This window comes from Berghia stephanieae, chromosome 9, assembly GCF_034508935.2.
Source record: "Berghia stephanieae isolate SIO BIC M18660-M18661 chromosome 9, UCSD_Bste_1.3, whole genome shotgun sequence".
NCBI lineage: Eukaryota > Metazoa > Mollusca > Gastropoda > Nudibranchia > Aeolidiidae > Berghia > Berghia stephanieae.
Genome location: NC_088368.1, coordinates 19386329 through 19399103, shown reverse-complemented (window position 1 = coordinate 19399103; position 12775 = coordinate 19386329). Strand labels below are relative to the sequence as shown.

At 35.8% G+C, this 12775-nt stretch overlaps 1 protein-coding gene across 1 annotated transcript in view; it reads left to right on the top strand.

The window, feature by feature from the left end:
- LOC144979821 (guanine nucleotide exchange factor VAV2-like) overlaps nucleotides 1-12775 on the top strand; it is a 132752-nt gene that overhangs the window by 24237 nt on the left and 95740 nt on the right. The window contains exons 15-17 of the mRNA XM_078926963.1: nucleotides 60-86; nucleotides 4608-4653; nucleotides 11821-11841. Coding sequence (XP_078783089.1) covers nucleotides 60-86; nucleotides 4608-4653; nucleotides 11821-11841 — 94 coding nt within the window. The remainder of the gene's footprint in view (nucleotides 1-59; nucleotides 87-4607; nucleotides 4654-11820; nucleotides 11842-12775) is intronic.

Below are 12775 nucleotides of genomic sequence, written 5' to 3'. Positions count from 1 at the left end.
TTGAATATCAAAAATAGTCTTGATATTGAATACAAATGAATGGTACTTCACAATTTCAGAAATGACAGTCGGGGCTCAGAGAAGAGGTGAAAAAGAATTGACTAGACTAACCAATAAACTTTGAACAAACTCATGAGTTATATATACTTAAAATTTAACCAGTTCATTAGAGTTTCCAATTGAACAAATACGTTATTCCTGTGTATAATGAATTCTCGCTTTCTGTTCTACGAGCTTTCTTTCTTTTTAAATCTGTCTTTTAAAATTTGTACTGTTTGTCCTGAAATATTGAGTAAGTGCAGAATAACATGCCTCAAATAAAGCTCTTTGTTTCTTTTTTTTCACCTTAACATCTAATTGAGAGAATTTCCTTCCAATATATATTTCTAGTAATGCTAATTTTAAAGGAAATTTAATGAAAGGTTTCAAATGTTTAAGAGTCTTTGAACGTTCTTTATGACACTCTCCAAATATGAAATTGTTATGATATTTCAAAATGTTTCTTTTCATCCCTCTAACAACTTATCATTGTTTTTTTTTTTTGGTGGAAATAATTCTATTTATTTGGCAGCTATGGCAGTCTGTTTCTAAGATTAATCCTCCATAGTTTTAAGGCCAATAGTTAAATCTGGTTTTCCGTTGTGCTTTTTGAAAACCAAAGATAGAAGTCTACCCTCTGGAAATGCCAATAGTCTACTGCAAAGTACCCCCCCCCCCCCCCCCCCCCCCCCTTGCTAGATATTTAACAGAGCAGGCTACCTGTCCACTGCTAGGTGAATTGATACAGGATTAGTTGCTTTGTGAGTCGAGGACTTCTAAATTAGGCCTATACAACTTTTATTATCATCTTGATTTTATAAGAATTAATAGTGTTCACATCAGTAGATGGGAGTCCCGATAGCTCAGTGGGTAGAGCACTCGCTTCGCAAGCAATGGGACCGAGATCTATCCCGGGTGCAGTCGAGATTTTTTCTTATCCCCCCTGTTCACCCAGCAGTGATTGGTTGGCTGGGTCTGTTAGATCTGGCCAGAAAGTGCTTTGCGATAGACTAGCATCCTATACAAAGGGTAGAAAGCTATTGCTATTGTCCGTTTCAAACTACAGACACTGGGATATACTCCGGCTCCATGGGCCTGGTAGCTCGGAAGGACTATGTCAACCGGTGGCATTGAATAGAAACTGTCAAGGCTTTGCGATAGACTAGCATCCTGTCCAAAGGGTAGAAAGCAATTGCTATTGTCCATTTCACACTACATAAACCGGGATATACTCCGGCTCCATGGGCCTGGTGGCTCGGAAGGTGGCATTGAATCGAAACCGTCAGTAGCCATGAACGGTACGGGTGTCATATTATGATATATAATATAAGCAAAATACAATGAGGAAGAAACGGAATAGGAATGTGAGATGAGTGTTCTTTTGATAAAGGGGAAACTGAAAACGTCAGCGTCATTTGTTGTCTATTGTAAACAAACAACTGTTTTAAATAAAGGTTTTTTTTTCTAATGATCTAAGTAAGGTATGCTGTATATGCTCTTGTTTAAAGAAGCTTTTTTGCAACCTGCTCATAATATAATTACAGCATTCACGATGACTGGAACCAAGAAGAAAATTTGAAAATGCACTTTGAACTTTTGCTATATATATATATATATATATATATATATATAAAGTGCATTTTCAAATTTTCTTCTTGTTTGATGTAATTCACTGTGCTACAATGACAATGAATAACAATGTGAAATTGAAAGCTTCATTTTAATATACGAAAACAGATAAAATGGACGTTTCGGGTTTCCCCTTTATCAACAAAACAGGATGAATGAAACACTATACAGACGAATGAAATAATGTGGTGGTGGCGTTGAGACCCCATGGCCTGTAGCATAATTTGGCTTTGGCTGCAGCCTGTAAATAACGATTATTGCATGAATCATCATTTATAGGGAATGAGATTATCGGAAGGGTAGCGTCCCTTGATTGGAAGTCACGAGCGGAAAAGTTATTAGAGAGAGAACATCATGTTGGTTGTGCGGCATGAGACACTTCACCGAAAGCGAGGACGAGAGAGAGACGCATGCGCAAAACCATTTTTACGTTCTCTCTGTACGATGACGTCCAATCAAGGGACGCTACTCTTCCGCTAATCTCATTCCCTATAGAGTTGTCTGTTTATGGAGGCTGTGTCAGAATATTGCCTTTGTAGCACTCTGAGAAAAAAACAACAGACCTGCCTAGTATTGCGAAAAATTCATAATGCTACGAAATTTAGGCTCCAATTCATACGTCTGTAAATGAATTTCCATTGTTTGGGATGAATAAAGTATATCTTATCTTATCTTATCTTATACCTGCCAACCCTTCTACTTTTGGCGGAATCATTCCTATTTTTACTCTTCCATTTTGTACTATTCCGCCATTGTCTCTAAACATCCGATTTACAAAAGTGATGATAATAATAAAAAAGAGGGAGAGGGGGGGGGGGGGGGGGGGGGGGGGGGGGGTGAAAGAGGTGAAATTCCTATTTTGGTCTCAAATTCCTATTTTTAGGCGTTCTGATTCCACTTTTGGAATGTGAAGGGTTGGCAGTTCTGTCCAATTTCTGAACTTCATGAGCTTCTATCTCTATGTTATTAAAACTTATTGAAAATGAAATTTAATGCCAGACTATATAATTTTAAGGATTTTGAAGCATTATTTTGTAATCTATAGACACTGACAAAAGCAAAATTGTTTCTGTACTTGTTTGAGTTACTCAATATTGATGATGTCTTCTTGTGTTGAAACGACATGAAATATATATATATTTTTTGGGTCTCAGCTCTTTTAGATCCACACCGCCTTAGATGAATGAATGTATACAAATCCTGTATCCTCACCACCACAATAATAATTATAGACACAATTGTAACTCTTTGTCACTTCATGTATTGTGTTGCATTTGATGAAGGGTTTTATACCCCAGTTTATTCTTTCACACTACTTAGACATGATTGCTTTTCTTTGTGTCGTGCATTTCCTTGGCCTCGCTATGCCCAATGTAAAAAAAAAAAACGATATTCCTTTAGAGCCATGAATGAGGCCCCTGGAGCTGGAGTTTATTCCCGGTTTCTATAGCCTGAAATAGGTAATAGAAATTGCTTGTTATCCTTTGGACAGGGCACTAGTCTATCACAGAGTACTTTCCACCAGGTCTAACAGACCCAGCTACCTAATCATTGCTGAGTGAACAGGGGGGGGGGGGGGGGGGGGGGGGGGGTCAGAAAAAATTCTTGACTGCACCCTGGATCGATCTTGGTCCCTTTGCATGCGAAGCGAGTGCTCTACCAAATTAGCTATCCTGTGTACTTGACAAAATTTCATTTAGTCCCTGTAACGGGGGCATTTGGAAATAAGTTGGAAATCGACTATTAGGATTTTATTTTTTTTCTGGTTTTGTATTAACAGTTTTACAACAATCTCACTGCTCAAAGTCGGGTTTTATTCACACTTGAGTCAAATATGATAATGTCTCTAAAGTCATTACCCGAGGAAACAATGCTAGGTTTTTCGACTGTTCCATCTTACTTGGCTTCCAAGACATACCTGCCTACTTTTACGGACCATCCGTAATTGTTATGGAAATTTGATGACAATTACGGACTTAGTGAAATGGAGGAAATGTTACAGATTTTGATTTCACAGCAATTTTGTGTTGAATGCACAGAAATACTGTCGTGGACAAATCAAGTTTCACAAACATTATACTGTAATCACATCTATTTACAATGCTTTTCCTGTTCACTCCTTCTATACCTTGATTGTATTTCCTGTTTTTTTCTCTATGTGGCTGAAAATTTAATAATAATAACCTATTTCAAACATTATCCTTTTTTTTTCATCTTTCAAGAGGTATATAATATACTTTAATAAGTAAATAAACTATATACAATCATTTATGAATAGTTGGTAAGACAGATAAGACAAAGAGATATGAAAAGTGTCCAGTGTATGCCTCACTATTAAAATAAAAACAGAATTCTGACAATACAAGAATAGGGAAATGTGCCAAGAAGGATAAACAACCATGTTATCTTCCTGTATCATTTAAAATTTAAAAAAATAAAAAAATAGAGCATTTATATAGAGCAATATCCACTAAACGTGCTCAAAGTGCTTTACAAGGGGTCCCTGGCCAACAGCAACACTTAACATGTAGGACGGGACATGACGCCTGTGAGGCGATATTACAATTTTTTTCCGACAGAGAGACAACTCTGTTAACGGTCAGGTACTCACTTTACACCTGAGTACGGTGAGAGAAAGTGAGTAAAGAGCCTTTTCCAAGGGCTCAACTATGTGCTGAGCGAGGCTCGAACCCAGGACCTTCTGGTCCAAAGTCGAGTGTCATACCACAAGACCACATAGCCGCATTTTATAGACAATTTCAATAGTAACATTTTAAGCACCTTAGCCTAAGAGCACTTGACCAGATGTTTTTTCTTTTCCTTTCTAAGTTCATTATTATGATTATGGTTATAATTATCGTAAATTTTGTTTTTTCCCTTCTAAATTCATTTTTATGATTATGGTTCTAATTATCGTAATTTTTTTTTCTTTTTCGCAGACACATCTTTCTCTTCGATAAAGTCATGTTGATGTGTAAAGCAAAGGTGAGTTGGTCATTCATATTGAGTTGAGTTTATCATTGATGATAGTGATGATAATTGTTATAATTAGTCATTCTTGTAGAGCACCAGCTGTGTGGATACCTTCTTTCTATGCGCCTTACATCAGCCTACACATGCCTACACATGCCTTACACCAGCATACACGTTTCCATGCTCAGATAAAATGATTCATGCACACCCACAGAGATGGGCACGGAAAATGTAAAAAAAACAAACACACCATGTGACAATGTTATTATGTAGATAGAGCTTATTGAAACATTATTTTGTCTCAGTCCCTGTTCCCCCCCCCCCCCCCCCCCCCCCCCCCCCCACCTCCTCTCTCTCTCTCTCTCTCTCACTCACACACACACACACTCTCTCTCTCTCTCTCTTTTTTTTTTTTTTTTTTTTTCTTCTACTTCCCCCTCTCCCCCACTCTTCTTTTTTTTTCCTGACATTCACACTTTTTTCCCTGATAAAATTTGAATTGATCCTTAATTTAAGTGATATTAGTTTTTAAAACAAATTGTCAATCACAAATAGAGCTTTTTCACGTTCTATTCAAGGAAATAACATGGAACTGAATAAAGATTCTTCTTTCTAAGTTTTTTGTCTAACTTTACGTTGTCTTCAATGGAAATCTAATTTGAAGTTAGCTGTCGTTGATGCCTGTTGTATTCTTTGTTTTTTTTTTCTTTTCTTTTCATCGTTTTCTGTCGTATTTTCACAATAGCAAACTGCTGTAGTTTTCACCACTTGTAAATTTATTAGTTTTGAACTTGAAATTTTCAATTATTTTTTTCCTTCTTTACTTGCACAGTAGTTTCTGCCAAAATGCACAGCTTGCTAGTCATTTGAAGAGATAAAAAATCATTAATTTGGAACCACATATATCAAAGTGACAAATAAGTTTAGAAGGCTCTGCTGTAGGATAGAAATCTGAACAGGGGTGTAAGAAAACTAATAAATAGAGGTGCCTAAATGAGTCAATAAAATGGAGATAAAGATAAAGGGAGTAAATCTGACTCATGAATGAACAACACAAAACAAACGACGTTTCGGCCCTTGGCCTTTATCAAGTAAACACAGAATACATATATATTTATATTAGATTGTCATAATACTATAGACGAAAATTTGTAAATGTGTGTGTGCGTGTGTGTGTGTGTTTGTGTGTGCAATGGAAGAGAGAGAAAGAGAGATGAAAAACGATATACGTGTAAGAAAGAGTACCGGGCACAGCAGAAAGAAAAAATACAATGTGATTTTTTTTTTGGAGAAGAATTTTTCTTGTATTTTTTTTCTTTTCTGTTTTGTCTGGCGCTGTTCAGATTTCTCTCAATTTGGACCCATGCGAAGATCATTGTAGTAAAGGACCATGCCTTGTTCTTTTAAACTTATTCTTATTGTTTTTTTTTTTTTCTCGGCTTGTAGGATATGCTGTCTGTAACAATATCCAAACAAAAAATAAAAATGAGAGAGAGAGAGAGAGAGAGAGAGAGAGAGAGAGAGAGAGAGAGAGAGAGAGAGAGAGAGAGAGAGAGAGAGAGAGAGAGAGAGAGAGAGAGAGAGAGAGAGAGAGAGAGAGAGAGAATGTTAAATGTCGCTGTTGACCAGGGACCCCTTGTAAAGCGCTTTGAGCACGTTTAGTGGATATTGCTCTATATAAAGATCAATTTAAGTTTGTGAAAATCCCTCCAAATATTTGCAGCTGGAGACCATTAAGGAGTAGTAGGTGAATAAACACATTTGAATTGGGGGATCCCGCCGACAGTTCATTTGCTATAACACTTTCCTCATAAGCAAAGGACCTATAATATCCATCCCTGTTTCCCCTTCCTGACCTCACCAACAGTTGATTGGTAGCTTTAATTGTACAATACTGATCGTTTTCCTCGGATCCGTGGAAATCTGCGATTTTTGAGTCAGAGGAGGAATTTCCTCTTTTTTTAAAAAACCAAACGTACTGGCAGTGAGAAATTTGCTGTGTGGTGGAACAAATAGAGTATCAAGAGAGCGTGTGTGTGTGTGGGGGGGGGGGGATGCTGTAAAAATAATGGGGCTTAAAGGCAATCATTAAAAATTTTCCTCCCTTTTCAGTTTTTGGCACCATCAGCACTGATTGTATGTTTTCTGCTTGTGTATGGTCTGCTAGTTAAATTCGATCTATCCTTAGTTTGTTCTTGGGGTACCAGTTGTTGGGGTAGTGTGACACACAGGAGTATGGTTTTTTGCTTTGAACCCAAAAGTTACCAGTCCTGCTGTGCCATGTGGCTTTGAGAGAGTCTTTTTGCAGCGCTGCACTGCGTAGATGCCTGGTTTATTTCGAGTCTTCCCTTGGAAAAGACTCTTAAAACAAATTAAGGAATGAATAAATTTATTGTTATTATTTTTATGGACTTTAACTAATGTCTTATATATTTCTCCCTCCGGAATAAGTACAGTTTTTTTTGTCACTGGTGTCAGATAGAAATACTAATAAATAGAGCAGGTGTCTAAATGAGTCAATACAATGGAGATAAAGATAAAGGGAGTAAATCTGACATGAATGAACAACACAAAACAACCGACGTTTTGGCCTTTGGCCTTTTTCAAGTAAACACAAAATACATAAATATTTATATATTTTTCAAGTAAACACAAAATACATATATATTTATATATATATATATATATATATATATATATATATATATATATATATATATATATATATATATATATATATAAATGTTTATGTATTTTGTGTTTACTTAAAAAGGCCAAAGGCCGAAACGTCGTTTGTTTTGTGTTGTTCATTCATGAGTCAGATTTACTCCCTTTATCTTTATCTCTATGTTAGATAGAAATTTGAAAAGGTGTGTATAAAACAGTGCCAAACAATGCAGAGAGAAAAATGCCAGATAAAAATCAGTCCAACCTCATTGAGTCCCACTTGAGGCAGGCTTCATTTTTGTGATGATTTTTTTTAGGGTATGTTTCTCTCTGCTTTGTCCGGCACCGTTCTATACACGACACCTTTTCAGATTTGTGGGGCAGTGTGTAATTTGGTGGAAACTATTTCAGTTACAAAATTATTTTTTATTGTCGTTGTTGTCTCATTGTCAAGTTTTAAACAAAGTCTGCATCTTCCACGAAGTGTAAATAATTTTCACCGGCATAATTTTGTTGCATATCTAGATCCAGTCTTTTATTTTTTCTTCTTTGATATCTATTCTGTCTCTCTCCCTCTCTCTCTCTCCATCTCCCTCTCTCTCTCTCTCTCTCTCTCTCTCTCTCTCTCTCTCTCTCTCTCTCTCTCTCTCCCTCTCTCTCCCTCTCTCTCCCCCTCTCTCTCTCCACACCTCTGCCTTAATATTTTGTCTCAGTGGCTGAACGGTTAAAGGAATGGAGAATTGAATTGTTAAAAATAACGAAAATAAAAACAAGCTCGTGAAGTGCAGAGTCCAGAAGTAGTAGAAGTAGTAGTAGTCATCAGCTCTCAAGCAAGCTCTTATTCTTATCCCTGCTTTTTTGTTGAATTGGTCAACTTTTTTGAGGTACATATTTTTGTATGGCCAGTTGTTTTGTTTTTTTTTCCTGTTCTTTCAACAAGGTTGCCAAATTTCCGTATATTTACGGAATTCAGTATTTTATAAACCCTCAGCGAAGTGGCCGAGTGGTTAAGGCATTGCACTGTGATCCGGAGGACCCGGGTTCGAGCCCCACTTCGGCACTTTCGTGTTTTTTTTCCTTGAGCAAGATTATTAATCCCCAATTTGCTCACTTGGACAACATGGGTGATTCCTGTTGACATCAGACATCTTGTTTGATGAGTTATCTATATTCCTTTTTTAATAAACCCCCAGTATATTCTCCAATCACCTGCTGAATGGAATAAAAAAGTTAACTACACAATGTCTTTTGACTGGAGTTCTGCACTCAGAAATGGGTCGATAAAAAACCCCCCCTTGTCTCAATGATGTATTGCAGTTCAACATATTTAAATTGATTGTACAGAGTTAGAACAAATAAGGTCACAACATTATGAAAACAGGGACTTGAAGTCTCTGTTCCACTCAGTCGATCCGCTTACAATTTAAAAGTATCTGCAGGAATGTGAACTCCTGCAGAAATTGTAAATAAATAATTTTAAAACAACAAACATGTAACGATTATGATTTTATAAAAATTTTATTACAACAGTACACGATTGAGCAGCTATGGCCCCTCAAGGCCGATAAAAATTGATAAAAGACAGAAATGGGCGCTTAAATGACCTAAATAGTGTCGAAAGCGCCGTTAAACACCTAAAAACAAACAAACAAACAAGATCTATGTTTTTGCTTATAAAAATTCAGTAATTTTTTTGCTTCCTGACTTGGCAACCCTGTTTTTAAAAAAATGGTGTTGAAATATTGGGAGAGAAAAAAATAAAGGGAGAAGATGTGACTCATATATAAGGGAACAACACAAAACAAACAACATTGTTTCCACATTTGACGAAATGTGATATTTTGTAAATTTACATATTTGTGTTTGTTTTCTGTCTCCTGACGAAGGCCAAGGGCCGAAACGTTGTTTGTTTTGTGTTGTTCCCTTATATATGAGTCACATCTACTCACTTTATTTTTTTCTCTCCATTTTATTGGCTCATTTAGGCACCTCTAGCTTTTGTTGAAATATTTGAATTGTATCGTCTGGTTATTATTTAGGAACAATAAGAGATTGGTGCAATAAGATTGGTGCATCTTGGTGGTTGGAAATGTACTGTAAATGATTGTATTGTATTCCTGGACTTGTTACTATTACATTACTAAACTGATGTTTTCTCTTGTGACTAGGGGTAAACTGGTGATTGGTGATGTACGATCGGATATATATATCTCTCTTTGTTTTTTTTGTTTTTTTTTAGTTAGATTTTTTGGGGATCTGTTTTGTATTTTCTCTCTTACAACTAGTTTTACTATTTTTTTTGTTTTTCTGTTCCTCTCCACATCCTCCTCCTCTCTGTCTCTCTCTCTCCCTCTCTCTGTCCATCTTCCCCTCCCCATCTTTGAGTCTTTCTACCTTCCCCATCTCTTTCTCTCTCTGTGGTATAGTTTTCTGAAAAGTCTGACTTTGATGACAAACAAAAAAAAAAAAAAGAAGAAAAGAATAAGCATATTGGAAATGTGTTTTTTTTAATTTTTAAATTTTTTTTTATACACCTCATAGTGCTCCTCCAAAATGTAAGCAAACGACATGGGTCTCTGTCCTCACTGTCTTAAATTTCTGGGCGTAGGACCTTTGAAAGTTTCTCTATCTTTATTGTATCATTTTTTGCCTTTCATATTGATGTATAGGGTAAAATGCTATGCTATGATATTGCGCAATGTCAGGAATTTTCTTTCCTTCTTTCTTTTTTTTTTCATGTCATAAAATAAAATATAGGGTAAGAAAAAAAATAGGATGATGATGATGATGATATATCTTAATCAGCTGTGAGTGTTTTTACTGTCAGTTTAAGCCATCATTTAGTATATTGTACAGTGCTGATGGTTTTCCTCGGATCCGCGGAAATCCGCGATTTTGGAGTCCAGAGGAGGAATTTCCTCCCATTGCTAGCAATGAGAGAGTTGATGTGTGGTGGAACACACAGGTGCAGTTTCCCACTCTCCAGAAGTTAGCTAGAGTATCAATGATAGTCTATCATCTTAATTGCTCTAAAAGTGGGGTTTAGTGCAGTAGAAATGGGGCTTAAAGGCAATCATTCAACATTTTCCTACTTTTTCACTTTTTGTCACCATCAGTACTGATTGTTTTTTATGAAACTGCTTTCTTTACTAAAGTGTCCATTGAAGAAAGAAAATAATGATACTTGTAGTCAGCTCTGAGTGTTTATATCTTATTTTGTGAAGGCTTTTTTTTACCAAAGTGTCTTCGGAAGAGAGAAAAAAAAATGAAAGATACATTTTGTAATCAGTTGTAAATGTTTTTACAGTAATTCATCATTTAGTATGTATCGTGTTTTATGAAACAGCTTTCTTTACCATAGTGTCTGTCTCTGGCATAATAATAATAATAATAATAATAATAATAATAATAATAATAATAATAATAATAATAATAATAATAATAATAATAATAATAATAATAATAATAATAATAATACAGTTGCTTCATTGGAACAATATAACCCATTACAATAATTATAGACTGGGTTTTTTGGGGGTTTTTTTTGTTTGCGACAAATGATTTCCTCTTTTTCGATTTTTGTCACCCTTATCTCTGATATATTTTTTTATTATGCCTTTTGCGCCACGATATCATAAGATATCGTCGCCTAGGCATTCCACGAAGGAATATAGATAACTCATCAAACAAGATGTCTGATGTCAACAGGAATCACCCATGTTGTCCAAGTGAGCAAATTGGGGTTAATAATCTTGCTCAAGGAAAAATACGAAAGTGCCTGAAGCGGGGCTCGAACCCAGGTCATCCGGATCACAGTGCAATGCCTTAACCACTCGGCCCTCCTATCTCTGATTTAAGTATTTTAAAAAGTATGTATGAAACTGTGCCAGAGGAGGCAGAGAGAAAAATACTAGCAAAAAAAAAAAATTCAAAAATCACAAAACATCAGCCTGCCTTGACTAGGTGATTGAACCTCAGACCTCATGATTATTTGTCAGACGTGTTACCATGACTCGATAGTTGGGCAATTTAATGCCTGAAGTCTTCACAAGGGTATGATGCATATCTGCTTGGTGATATATAAATGGCATGACAGGATAATCCATTTAAAATCTCTCAGAAGTAGAAGACCTGAGGTTAGAAGAGTGTTCAGAACAGACCTTGGGTTTGAAAAACCAAGTTGGGTGCATTCCAATAGTTTCGATTTACAATTGGATAAAGCAATTGTGTCATTGTTGTTCCAATTAAGCAACTTTTCCCATTGAATTGCTGTTATAATTAGGTGCTTGCATTGAAGTATAAATCCAGAAATCTTTCAGCAGAGTTTGAATACTTTAAAAGTAGTTCTGGCCTATTTTTACTATCTATTTCATCTTCTCTGGAATTTTTATACCATTGTATAGTCTCTTTTCTCATGTACTACCCATCTATATGTTTCTATATTATATAGACTGTAAACATCTGTATTTGTTCCCTTGTGTGTATTCCCCCATTTCCTCCTTCACTACCTAGATGGTGGAAAAATTGCTTTGGGTAAGATGATGCAGAGAATGCTACCGCTGTCACTTCTGCTGCTGCTCTCGCTGCTGCTGCTATTGCTGACATTGCTCAGATCCTGTGCTTATTTATTCTTCTTTTCGCAATGCAATATATAACAACTCTGATGTTAACTCTCTCATGTTCGTGGACAAATTGATGCCTCTCTTTCTCCTCAATTTGATATTATGTCGGGCTGAACCAGATGATGAAAAGTGAATTTAAATAAGCTAAAATGGCCAGTCGAATGAAATTTTACTTGATAATTGCTTAAAATATTTTTTGCTTTCTTCTTTATGAAACAAAAATGTTGTTGGCAACATCTCATATTTCTGGCTATTTTTACAATCTGAATCGACATTTTACTGTTTTGCGGCAATGGTTCACAATTTACTTGAATTTTATTTTTATCTTGAACACTAGAGAGTTAATCTATTTGATTTGAATCATTATATTCAACTGTCAGACATCTATATCGAGGGTGATCCATTGTTAACTGTAACTAGTGCAATGTGCGATGAAATTTATTGTTTTAAACTTATATATTAATGTTAAAGCCCATTCTCTCCCCTTATCCTTATGAAGTCACCAACCAACAGAGACTAACCACAATCCCATTATATAGCAGGACTAGTCATGTGATCTCAACACACATAACCAATTAGTTTGAAGCGAGGCCATTCTAACTGCGTTTTCCCCAAAATCATCTCTCGTCACTTACACGGTTAGAGTGAGACACCCCCAATATAGGTTTTTGTTTTTTCTTCCATTACATAATATCAGCTCATAATTTTTCCTTTTTTTTTTTTTCTTCTTTTTAAAAAAAAAAAAAAAAAAAAAAAAAATGTGTTTACCACCAACTTATATTGGATGCTACAGCAAATCTCTGAAACTCGGATAACTTTATAAATAGATAATTTTAACATGTCAT